Source organism: Sapajus apella, unplaced genomic scaffold, assembly GCF_009761245.1.
Source record: "Sapajus apella isolate SASKATOON/1434 unplaced genomic scaffold, GSC_monkey_1.0 scaffold34, whole genome shotgun sequence".
NCBI classification, from domain to species: Eukaryota; Metazoa; Chordata; class Mammalia; order Primates; family Cebidae; genus Sapajus; species Sapajus apella.
In genome coordinates, this window is record NW_022436974.1 from 12,330,187 (window position 1) to 12,343,150 (window position 12,964).

General features: G+C 35.3%; 1 protein-coding gene across 1 annotated transcript in view; it reads right to left on the bottom strand.

Annotated features, from left to right (window-relative positions):
* Nucleotides 1–12,964, bottom strand: part of TYR (tyrosinase) — a 102,962-nt gene that overhangs the window by 3,518 nt on the left and 86,480 nt on the right. The window contains exon 4 of the mRNA XM_032295813.1: nucleotides 5,973–6,154. Within this exon, the coding sequence (XP_032151704.1) occupies nucleotides 5,973–6,154 (182 nt within the window). The remainder of the gene's footprint in view (nucleotides 1–5,972; nucleotides 6,155–12,964) is intronic.

Here is a 12,964-nt window from a genome sequence, read left to right on the forward strand (position 1 = left end):
GACCTCACCAATATTTTGTCTGTATTCTAGCTTGTGTGTATTGAAATGTTTATTTGTCTATGTCTATATATATGCTTCTTTTTAAGGGAACTTCCCTCAAAGATTTATATATATAAAACATACTTTGTGGGAAGTTCCCTTGAAAAGAAAAAGAAAATATGTCTTTGACCATTTACCTTTTCGTTTCTCACTAGCTAGAATACAGACAAAATATTGGTGAGGTCTCATGAACTGTATGATCCTGAGTAAATCCTAGACCTTGGAAATTACTGTTTTAAATATATATTAAAATTATTTTGAAAATGGGACTACAATACCTAGCTTAGATTGCTGTTAGTGGCTTCAATACATGGTACATTTTAAATGTCCAATAAAAGGCGGGATACATAGAGGCTACATGATAAATATTTTCCTGTTTGTTGAAGGCTTGGCTCACGTGCTTTCACAGCTTTTAAATACTATTTCTATGTCTGTCCTGTTCTCCAGCTTCTGTTATTATTTCTCCACTTCAATTCATTCCAAGTGGTCTGTATTTTTACTGTTACCAGGGGACTGTCTTCGAAACACTTTTATTTCTCAATGGCTTTAAACTAAAATTCAGACTTTCTTTCTAAGCTATCCACTTTTGAGCCTCAACGGTGCACCTTTTTGGTTGTCCCCATGTTATAACTTTCCTGCCATCTTTCCCTGTGTGAAATTCTGTTCTTCTTGTCATCTATTCTTTTCAGAATAATTATGTAGATTTTTATTTGTTTTATGCTCTGTCATTTCCAAAGTGCGTTAACATGCCCATTTATTCACAAAACACACATGAAGTAGTTAGGGGCCATTACTCTAATTTAAGAGTCAAGAGTCTACCTGCAGTGATTGAACTAGACAACATATGTGTAGCCCTTGGTACAATGTCTATCATACAGAAAACAATTTACAACTGCTGTTGATTCTTATCATGACAAAATGATAATTTCATCAATATTCAACTAAACTAGCTTCCAATAGGAGTTTTTCTTTCCAAACTTGCTGCAACTGCTGACTCAGCTCCATTCTCTCTTCTGGATTCTCAAACTACTTTCTTTGCTGCCTTGTGACATTTGACACAAATGTCCATTTATTACCACATTTATTTATATACATCTTAGTTTCAGGCTTGTCACAAACTCTCAAGAGAACATACTATGTCTTATCTTTCATTCTCCTTTTCATTTATTTTAAAATCACATATTCACTGAGATACACTCCCTGCCTCATTTATCTTTTCACCCTCAGCACCTGGCAGGTAAACAAGTCATTTTGAGAGTGATGATGTTCTGGTGAAAATATGTAAAAGATACAAAGAGATCATGGAGAAGAGAACACCTACATCGGTCTGTGAAGTCGGAAGGCACCCCAGAACACTGTCCCATGGAGTAAAAGAATGAGTTAGACTTTGAGTATATAATGTTGATGGTAATCCATCCTCGGCAGAAAGGAGCAGCATGCACACAGGTATACACATAGCCAAGCAGGGCTATTGAACAAATCCATGAATGATAGAAGTCTCATCAATTTCCACTGGCAGAATGGGACAGTGCAGTTCCTGTGAACATTGTTTTCCTTTCTCATTTTTGAAATCAAATTACCAGATCTTTTGTAATGTATGGGAAGAAGGAAGCTCTCAACAGAGAGCTTTTCTGCTATGCAGAAAGCAAGATTACATTTATCACCAGCATTGAGGCCACAACCCTTCACTGCCAAAGCTGTTTGGTCTCACCTTGTAAATTAGTTTCGCATACAAAAAAATCACCTGCTACTCAATTTTTTAAAGAACCACTAAATTCAATTATAAGAGAAAATGTTTGATAAAAGGCAGATATCAGCTGCCTTTTTACAGAAACCACTTAAGTATTTATAAACACGAGTACCTGGATGATGAATCATAATCCTCTTGAACAAAATTATATTTAGAAATTTTAAAGAATTTTTTGGTAAGCTTAAAATTTAGCTATTAATAGAGATAAATTTTAAACTCATTGAAAGTGCATCAGAAGCAACAATATGGAAAAATTCACAAAATAGAAAATAGGCAATTGCGGTTACTTTAGCTGCTTTGTTTTGATTTGCTTTGTTTCTAGAGTCGAGTGTCGCTTGTTGCCCAAACTGGCCTCACACTCCTGGGCTTAAGTGAACCTCTTGCCTCAGCCTCCCAACTATCTGCTGTTGCTTAAGTCAAACTTCTCTAAAATTAACTTTTAGAGAAAATTAACTTTTAGAGAAATTTTCAAATTGACTCTAAAGGCATTGTAAATAAATTTTGTTTCTTTTAATTTCGTTAGAAATAAATACCTTCAAGCCTGTGAGATTACTCATTGAGCCTCCTCTCTCCCCTGGCTCATCCAGGAAATTTTGTTGCCTTTGTAGTAAAAAGTATCCGTTTGGTTACTAGGGAAGAGACAAAGAGGTGGAGCATATGGGGGTTAAAGGGAACCCTTTTCTCTGTGCAGTGATGGAATGATGTAATTTTGGATTAAATATTTAACACTTACTAGATTTGTAGTTTAAAATTAATCACTAGATCTTTCTGATTCTCTGTTTACTTACCTGTAAAACAGAATAAAAATCACCCCTCCATAGGATTTTAAAAATTAGCTTACTTAACAATTTATATGCTGATATCTATTGCGTTCAGATCTGAGGGCCAGATTCCACTTTTGAGTTTCAGGCCTGTGTATCCAGCTTCTCAAGAGACACATTTACCATCCATATAACTTCATTTCACTGTGTAACAAAACCGTAAATGTTCTCCATGTATTTCTTTGCTCCTCTTGTTATTATATCAGTGAATTGTACTACCATTCATCAGTTTCACAGGCCGCAAAGCATAAAGCCATTCCTAATCTCCTGGTACATAAATCATTTGCCAAGTTCTGTAAATTTTGCCTTTAAAATAATGTCAAATTATTTCATGCTTTCTATCTCCCTTCCTTCTACCACCACTGCGATTTAAACTACCTTTGCCTCTTCTCCAGACTTTTATAATAGCATTTCCCCGCCTTTCTGCATGTGCTGTGCTACTGCTAAAATGCTTTCTCTACACTGAAGCTGAGATAACCTTTTGAAATTCAAATTTGATTATAACCTTCTTAAAATGTATCAGTGACTTGCATCATTCTAACAATATGGCCCAAATTTATCATGCCCTCCTTTTCAACTAGTTAGTTCTACTTGTCACATTGATGTCATCTCAACTATCACTTCGTCAGCCCCTGGAGATAGGCATATCTCTAAATAAATGACTTTTTCAGCAAGCAGTTGTTTAGGATATTTCTCTTCCATTATAAAATTTGTGAAGATATTTAACTGAAATCTTGTCCCTTTCAATTTGAAAGAATTGAAATCTTGCTCCTCCACATATTGGATTTTGATTTTGGGAAAGCCACTTAAATTCTCTGGGTACCAGTGTTCTCACCTCTATCTTGGAAGAATAATACCTCATATATGGTTGATTAATAATGTGTATAAAGAATAAACAACTCGATATAGACACATAAAAAACACCTGGCATGATAGAATACTTCAAAAGTGTTTTAAAATATATATCCAAAAATTAGACCTGAGTGTTAAGAGATGTAACATTTTTTCTACCAAGTTTCACTTGTATTAGTAAAGAGGAATGACACTTCATGATAAATATCACTTACACTCAAATCGATTATTTATTTCAGCCCATACCAGATCAATGTAATGCTTAGAATGGAGAAGCTTGCAAGATAAACTCTGATTTTGGGGGTTTGGAGGAGAATAAAACCCAGGAAAGAGTCATACATAGAAAAAAAACTATGTAACTCTGGGAAAGCTGTGATTAAACATGACTATGTTTAAATATAAAATGATTTTTATATCTGAGAATTTGACAAATGAAGAAACAGAGTCAGAATTCAGGCAGAAAAAAATAGCATATTCAAAAGTGTGAACCCATGAAAGTCTAGCATGTTTTGGAAGTGGAAACAGAGATTAAATCATAAAATCCTAAATGGAAAATCTTTGAAAAATATCACCAATAAGCTCCTTTCTTTAAGTACTGTGGTTGTCACATAAGAAAGGGAGGACATGTTACTTGAGATGTACAGGAAGCCCTTCCTCTTACCACACTTCCACCCTTTGCAAAATTCTCTGTTCTTAGTGATCTTAAGATTTTCCAAAAACTGATCTCCTTTGTCAGCTGTGTTAGCATTTAGTTTATTGGCTATAATATTCAGATAAAGCAAAAAAGCTCAGTTAAACCCATTATCTTTTAAATTAACTGTCCCTCAAAAGGCAGAACAAGGTTGATAACCTATAGGCCCTCCTGTTAACCCCACGTTGCATATGTACTATACTATATTGCTATATACTAGGTAAATGGCCTGGGATGATTTATTTAAACTCTTTAAGAGTCTATTTCCTTATATATGAAAAGGAAAAAGACATAATAATACCTACTTCATAGAGTAATTATGAAGATTTAAGGAAATAATGCATACAGCATATTGAGAAGAGTTCCTGGCAAATAAGAAATTCTTAGTATATGTTAACTATTATAAACTGGGTCAACTTATCTTCTTCGTGTCATTTTCCACTGTTCACACTACTCAAATAGAATAATTCAGCATTCCATAAATATGCTGCTCATTTTCCACCTCTATTGTTCTTGCTGTTCTCTTAGCCTAGCTTATTCCTGGCCCTTTGCTGTCTCCCACCTGCCTACTCAATCTGAAGGCCTTGTCTTCTCTTTTTAGGGTGAACCCTCCAGTAGTTATGGCTGTCTCTTCAGCACTACTATGGGATTTTCTTTATGACTCTTTTACTGTGCATAATACAGCCTGATGATTTTTACTTCCTTGCACAGTTGTCTTCTACACTGGAGCCTCTTCAGGTCTGAAACTTCTCCAGTCATGTGTTACTGAATTTGAGCACAAGAGCGAGAGAGTAGAGTTTCATTCATTTGTTTATTTTCTTTATTTTTTTTATGTTTCATGAATTATCAATGAATACAGTGAAATATCAATGCTAGTTAAATACCTCCTGCCCACAAGCCACACAGTTTTTGATAATTAGCCCTTATGCATTAGGTGAATCATAGTATGCTGAGATGAGGAGGACCACCTAGAATTCTTTAATTCTTACTCCTCCACATATTGGTGTTTGATATTGGGAAAGCCACTTAAATTCTTTGGGTATCAGTGTTCTCACCTCTATCTTGAAAGAATAATACCTCATCTATGGTTGATTAATAATGCATGTAAAGAATATGTACATAGTGGACTTTCACATAGAGACAAACACTACAATTGGTTCCTTATTTTGTCAAGAAGATACTGACATGGTTCTATGCAGGAAGATTGTTTTATACTGATATCTTCTATGCAGGAATATTGTTTCATATTGATATCTTCATCATAGAGCAATTAACATTATAATAGCTATTATTATTATTAACTATGCCTAAAATCAAGATTTCTGCAAATTTTCTTGGTAACCCTAGCAAGAAACTCCCAAAGACGAGTCCAAAACTGCTGTATGTTTACCCTGTGCCACACTGTACTAGGCTCATTAATATATCATTCTCACAATAATTATTCAAGGTGTTCTGATCCCAATATTTCAGGTGAATAAACTGAGATTAAGGGATACAGAGAAAATTTCCCAAGATCCCACTACAATCAGTTGATAGAGTCGGGGTCTCAAAACCTTTTTATTTTCCTTCTGATTCTGCTGTTCTTCCCATGGTTGCTATGTACAAAACAACCTATGTTAAGCAAAATGAATACAACTTTAAAGATCCTCAGAATTTGATTCCTGTGATAATAAACTGGTAATAAATTAAAGATTGAAATGGACTTTCCCAATTTAAAGCATTCAGGAACAACATTGTAGAAGCATAGGGTTTTATACTATTTCAAAAGAAATTGGTAACACTAGATTCAGCAATTCCTCTGGAAGAAAGTAAACTTTACCTGAATCTTGTAGGTAGCTATAGTCATAGCCCAGATCTTTGGATGAAATAAAGAAATCGCCATTTTTGTAGAGTGGTATAAAAGGAACCATGTAAGATTCCCGGTTATGTCCAATGGGTGCATTAGCTTCTGGATAAACTTCTAGAAGAGGGTGATGCCTTCGGAGCCACTGCTCAAAAATACTGTAGAGAAAAGGGTTATTCAGACTAAGAAACATTTTGTGTAAAAGAAATATTTGAAATTGTTAAAGTAGAATAAGGCATCTGTTAAAACCCCAAGACATGGAAAGATGTTGAATATATTCTTTATGCTTCAAAAATATTTTGTAAAATATCAATTCATTCTTTCAGGCCTTGAAGAAGTTCACTCGTTTGAAAAAATATTGAGGCTAGCTTTGAAAACATAATTTCTTAGGAGGTGAATAAAACACATTGAGTTTTGAATCTTCAGAATGCTGAAAAATAAAGATAATTATTGGTTGAGGGACAGTTGAGTCTTAGTTGTAAATTAAATGTATTGCTTGTCCCAAAGAAAGTTAGACCAGAGAAAGAACATATAAACTAAATTGGAAACATTGCTGGAATTTGGTCATTTTTCTTGGTTCTGGTGGGAAGCTCTCAATGATTTAAATATTTATGTTACAGTAGGTGAAGTGGAGGTTTAATGATTTTTGATGGGGGACAGAGCTTTCCTCCAATGATAGTGGTTTAAATGCTTTATTTCTCAGCATTTTCTGAAGTGAGGGTATGACCATATGATCAACATTCTGCCAATTGGACATATTCATTTCTTCAAAGTCATGACTTTGAAGTCAAGAAGATACTGACATGGTTCAGTATCTTTGAAGTCATGACTTTGAAACAGAGATAGTGACACAAAGAAGCAGGGACAATCGAAACCCATCCTAGAAATGGGCATTGATAGTTGCTATAACAATATTTAAATCTAAATTTCAGGGCAGGAAAGCCAGACTTACCAGCAAAGGAATCTGTTGCTCAGGAAGTGCCCTGTGTTCTATAGCATGGTTTTGGTGGCTACCTTAGCTGATGCCCTTCTCCCTTGTTCTCACCTGTTTCTGGACATGCTGCTACACAATTTTGTGAGCTACTCAATAGCCTCTCAGCATGTTCTTCTCCCATTTAAATCAGCCAGAGTTAGTTTCTGTCTCATGCAACTAAAAACTCTGACTAGAACAAAAGCTAAAAAATTAAAGGATTGAAAAAATCCAGTAAAAAAAGCAGAAACTCAAGTTGTAGGATAATTTATAATGAGCCATTAACAATATGACAGACAGAATGGCTTTGCACTGTCAACTCGTATAACATAGAAGAAATAGTTGGAGTTACAGAACTCTCCTGGGGCCCTCGCCCTGTGTTTTAATATGGTTATATAACTCTAAGCAAATCACTAAACGTAGAAACTTAGCCTCCTCATTGTTAAAATGAGAGTAATAATATCTGTCCTACCTGTTTTGAACATGATATTTTTTATTAAAGTACGAAATAAGTAAGCTATCATTACTTAGCTCTATATTTTAAGCTAGCGGGTCAAAGGTTGGTACATGGTAGGAAACGTGGTATTGAAAAAGAAGAGTGCTCATGCTTCACACAAAATGAATAAAATTTTAGAAAACCATTTTCAACATTTTGAAGTACAATAAAGAAGAGAACAAGAAAGCCAAATGGCAGAAGTGGTGATCATCTTTTCCATGACAGAAAAAATTTTGTTTATTAGAGGATCCAAACTTAAAACACTTGTGGTCAAAGTTGGTTTTCAGCTGTGAATTTAGTAAGGGATCGTGAGTCCATTGATAAACACCAAAAATCTAGTCCATGCAAACCAAATGATTTCTAAATTAGTTCAATTATTAAACAAATATTTACTACATATCTACTGTAGGTCACGTTACACATAGATCTTTATAAACATCTGAGTTGTATAGGTTGCTACAAGGAAGATTTGTAAAATTTTATAATCTGTTTGATCTTCCTTTTCTTACTCTACACAATGGGAATGATATCTATGTCATGAAGGTAATGTGAGGATTAATTAAAATGACACAAAATACATAGCTTGACAAATGGTACATGAAAGCTATTATCTTTATTACAGCTCCTCTCTCCTCTTCTTCCCCTTCCTCAGTATTATGGCTGTACTGAAGAAACTTTAAAGTTGATGAGATAAATCATATGCTGTAATAGAAATACCAAAGCCGTGTATATGTGAGCAGTGCCTTTAGTAAATGGCCATTGTTATGACAGGCAAAAATGAGAAATTACAATATTTAAGAATTACAATATTTAATTTTTCTGTGCTTCAGTTTCCTCAACAGAAAATTTAGAAACTGGCTTAACAAATAAACCACAAATTTTATTACAGTCCTGTGATTTTATAAATTAGTCTTTTTGTTTTAACTTCTATGGTTTTATTTGCTTCACAAAATCAGTACTTGTTATGTAAAACAGAAAACATAAACAAAAAGGAGAAAAGAAAAAATCACATGTACACGCTCTATGCTTTTGTTATATCTAGTTTTTAAAATATGCATACACAATATTCTATATATATTTTACCAGAAAAGGAAATCATATTACAAATAATGTTTTAGTAGACATTTTATTTGTACTAACCCATGTGTTTTTAATTGGTAAATTAATTTTTTTAAATGAGAAATAGGCTGTCTGATCATTAATCTCCCCACCACCCTTGTCAAACTTTGACTGATTTAGGAACAGCCTGCTATACAATGAGCCTCTAGATAAGGGCTTGAGGCAAAATTTGTACCTTTTGTCAATTGAGGAAATTACTACTGTAGTTCAATTTATAAATAATCTTGTTTCTGCCATGAAATAAAAATTATTTACCTAAGTAGAACAAGGACATCAATTCTCAGCACCAAAAGATTTAATGGATGAAGCCATTAATGTGCTCATCCACCTTATCAACCTTTTCAAATGAAGGTATTAATCTTAAGTTCTTCACTGGTGATTCTCAACTTCAGTTAATTTCACCAAACCCTGTCTAGAATAGTTCACATGGGAATACTGATGTTTAACTTAGATAATTACATTGACATTTAGGAGGGGAGGGCTGGGTCATCTTTTTAGCAAAACTTCATTTGAACTGAATCTAGATAGTTTTCTGAAAATCTGAGTAACAGTGAAATTCACAACAGAAAAATTAGAAAAAAATAAAGATGACCGCAGATGGAAATAGGGAGAGCTGTGTTTTATAAATAAAAGCTGGCATGTGACCTGTTTTCGGATCTGACATGTAAAGACTCTGGTCACTCTTATCCTTAAAATAAGAAAAAACTTAGACAAATTAATAATCAACAAATTTTCTTGGACCCAAGAGAGAACTGAAGTTGCAGGGTAAACTACCATCCTCAAAAGTGGAAAGACGGGTTCATCCAGAGGCACACTGCTGAGATCTGTTTACTAGGAGCAGGAGCAGCTGGATTCCTAAAATGGTGGGAACACCGAAACACTTTGATGAATGGCTGGAGACGGAGTCTAGACTAGTGATGATAGTGGGAAATTCCTGGGGGCTGCTGTCTTAGGGGAACTTCCATATGTTTGGGGGCTTTACCTCCAGGAACTCCACCAGGTTTTTATGAAAAAGGTCCTCTCCTTGCTCTGTCACAGGGAGGAGGAGAATGACCATTGTGAAATATGCCCAGGACATTCTCCATATCAAAACCCTGTGATCCAGGGGAAATTATTGACAGAGTTTTATCCCAGTTTCAGGAAGAGAATTCCTTTCAATCCAGCCTCTTTCAGTCTTCCTGTCTCACCTAAGGGAAGGTAAATACAAGCCATAGGGGTCAAATAGAAATACTGCAGCCAGGGAAGTAAACAGAGGGGCAGAGGTAAAAGGTTAAAAAAAAGCTGTACTGTGAAGATCACAGCCCCAGTACACTGTCTCACTAAAAGACGAAGATTTAATTAAAATATTTTGAAGACTCCCCCTTCTCTCATACTTTACCACCATCCAACAAAGCTCTAGTATAATAACAGTGGATTACAGCTAAAAGAGCTGAAAGACGTGAACTGTCTCTAAGGAAGAGTATATAGGGGAACCCAAAACCAAGAATAGAGAGAAAAACAAAACACTAGAGAAACTTGAGGCCGCTGATCTCAAAACTGTAACAACTACGACAAACATTTAAACATTGTCCAACTCCTTGCCAGATTAACATAAACCTGTACACTAAAGGCCCATTTACGTCAGTTCCTCTTACCTAATAAAACATATATATGGCTTTTAGTTAAAAATTATAAGGCATGACAACAGAGAAGAAAAAATAGTCTGAAGAGATAAAGCAATCATTAGAACCCAACTCAGATATGATAAGATTTTGGAACTATGAGACATGGAATCTGAAATAATTGTGAATAAAATGACTATACATAATATAAAATTAATAGAATAAAATTCCTAATAGAAAAAGTTAAGAATATGTATGAAAAACCATGAATGATATAAGCCGAAAGATGGAAATGCTAAGAAAGAATAGAAGGGCTAGAAAATCAAGAACACTCCAATAGTGTTGTATATACCACTGGACTTGATATGGCCAAGAAAAGAATCAGTGAGCTTGAAGCTAGGTTAGTAGAAACTTCCCAAATTGAAATGCAAAGAGAAAAAAGGAATAAAAAATAATTAAGAAGTTTGGGTTAAATTCAAAAAAATATAATATATGCATAATTCGAAAGCCAGAAGAAGAAAAAGTAGGCACAACAGAAGAAATATTCCCCACTATAGGGAACTGGGGCTCCTTGAAGAAATAGCAGGCTGTAGGGCTGGGGTAGGAATTATACAAGATGAGTATTGAGCATCTCGCAGTGCCATAAAATAAGGGTATGTTTAGCCAGGTGTAGTGGCTCATGCCTGTAATCCCAGCACTTTGGAAGGCGGAGGTGGGTGGATCATGAGGTTAGATGTTCAAGACCAGCCTGACCAAGACAGTGAAACCCCATCTCTACTAAAAATACAAAAATTGGCCAGGAGTGGTGGTGAGTGCCTATATTCCCAGCTGCTCAGGAAGTGGAGGCAGAGAATTGCTTGAACCTGGGAGACAAAGTTTGCAGTGAGCTGAGATGACGCCACTGAACTCCAGCCTGGGTGACAGAGCAAGACTTCGTCTCAAAAAAAAAAAAAAAAAAAAAAAAAAAGGGTATGTTCAAAGAAAGGAAAACCACACACAATGTTAGAGATAAATTAAAGGGACAGAGAAGTCAACTGAAATAACTCCTAAAGGCTAAAGCTGGAAGGGTTTGAGCCACAAAATAAAGTAGTATAAAATAAATATAGAGGAGTCTATGCGGATGTAATCTATAAATATATAAATTACTACATAGATGGAAAGGAATACGTAAATCTATCATGCAAAAAAATTCATGTAATTATGTAGATACTCTGCCCTGAAGATACCATATATAACTCCTCACTCACTAAGTATGGGGTGCACATAGTGACTTCTTTTCAGGAAGTACCTACCATATAGAAGTATGGTGAAATCATTTAACAGTTTGAGAAACTTGACAAACACTACCTCTGCCAGGTTATCAAGGTTAACATTCACAATGGCAAGTCATGTTAATAGCATGGCCCTTTTGGGGTGACAGAGGTGTGATAATTTCTCCCTACCCATCGTAAGGGTCATGACCAACACTCCTACAACAAAAGATTAACAAGAGAAAAGCATAATAAATTATTGAATCAAAGTTTTATATGACATGGGAGACTTCAGAAAAGAAGAACCAAAGGTCCTTGGAAAATTGTCTATTTTTATGCTTAGATTTTGTGCTATGGCCAGTGATGTAGAAATTCGACTGGACTCTCTGTGCAGCAGTCCCTCCTCCCAGGTGTAGGGCAGGACCTTAGAAATGAGGGTTTTATGACCTACTATCAAACAAGGTAGATCAGAGAATTTCTTTATGGCCAGCTGCTACACAAAAAGGTGACAGAAGGTGATAGTAATATTTTGTAGAGTTTATGGCTTGTTTTGGAAAAGAAGGGTTCTAGTTTTTATGATCTGCCTTAGGAAAGAGGGAATTCAGTTTCTATGACTCGTTTCACAGGAGAAAGAGGGGCCAGAGAAAGCCAGAGAGTTTGTTTCTGAGGCCTTCCAATGTCCTTTAGTTCAAAATACTCAGCATGCCAAGGCACCATATTTTGGGTTATGTTCTTGAGCACCTATACACCTTTGATATGCTTTGAAGAAAATGGTGCTTTACCTCCATGGATGTCTTTCCCAAAATATATATCCCAGTTTAATCATGAGGAAAAATCAGACAAATATCAACTGTAGGACATGTTACAAAACACCTGAGCACTACTCCTCAAAGTTGTCAAGGTCATCAGAAAACAAGGACGGTCTGAAAAATATCATAGGCAAGAGGACCTAAGGAGACAAGATGATCAAATGTAATATAATATCCTGGGTTTTGGATCCTGAAGCAGAAGAAGATATTAGGTAACTACTAAGTAATCACAATAAAGTATTGACTGTGGTTGACAATTTAGCACCACAGTTCATTAAGGTTGACCAATGTTCCATAACAAGGTAAGATGATAATAACAGGGGAATTGGGTATGAAAAATGTGGGAACTCTCCGTTCCATCTTTGCAAAATTTTTACAAATAAAAATAATTATAAAATAAACATTGATTTAAAGAAAAGAACAAACAAGAAAGCCGTAAGATAGCTGGATACTTGGGAACTGATTAACACATCTACCACCACCATGACCACACATGCAAAAAGCTATGTACACATATAATAGACCTATTTATTCATATATTTCAGAAATGAATGAATATATCCTAAACATATATAATAACCTGGCTGTGTGTCCAGCATTGGTGAAGTTTTCCACCCTATTGTACTTGGAGTCTAGTGGTGGATATAGACACTAACTAGCAATTTCAGAATCAACCTATAGTTATGGACTGGCAGATATGGCAGAATGTAACATCGTAACAGG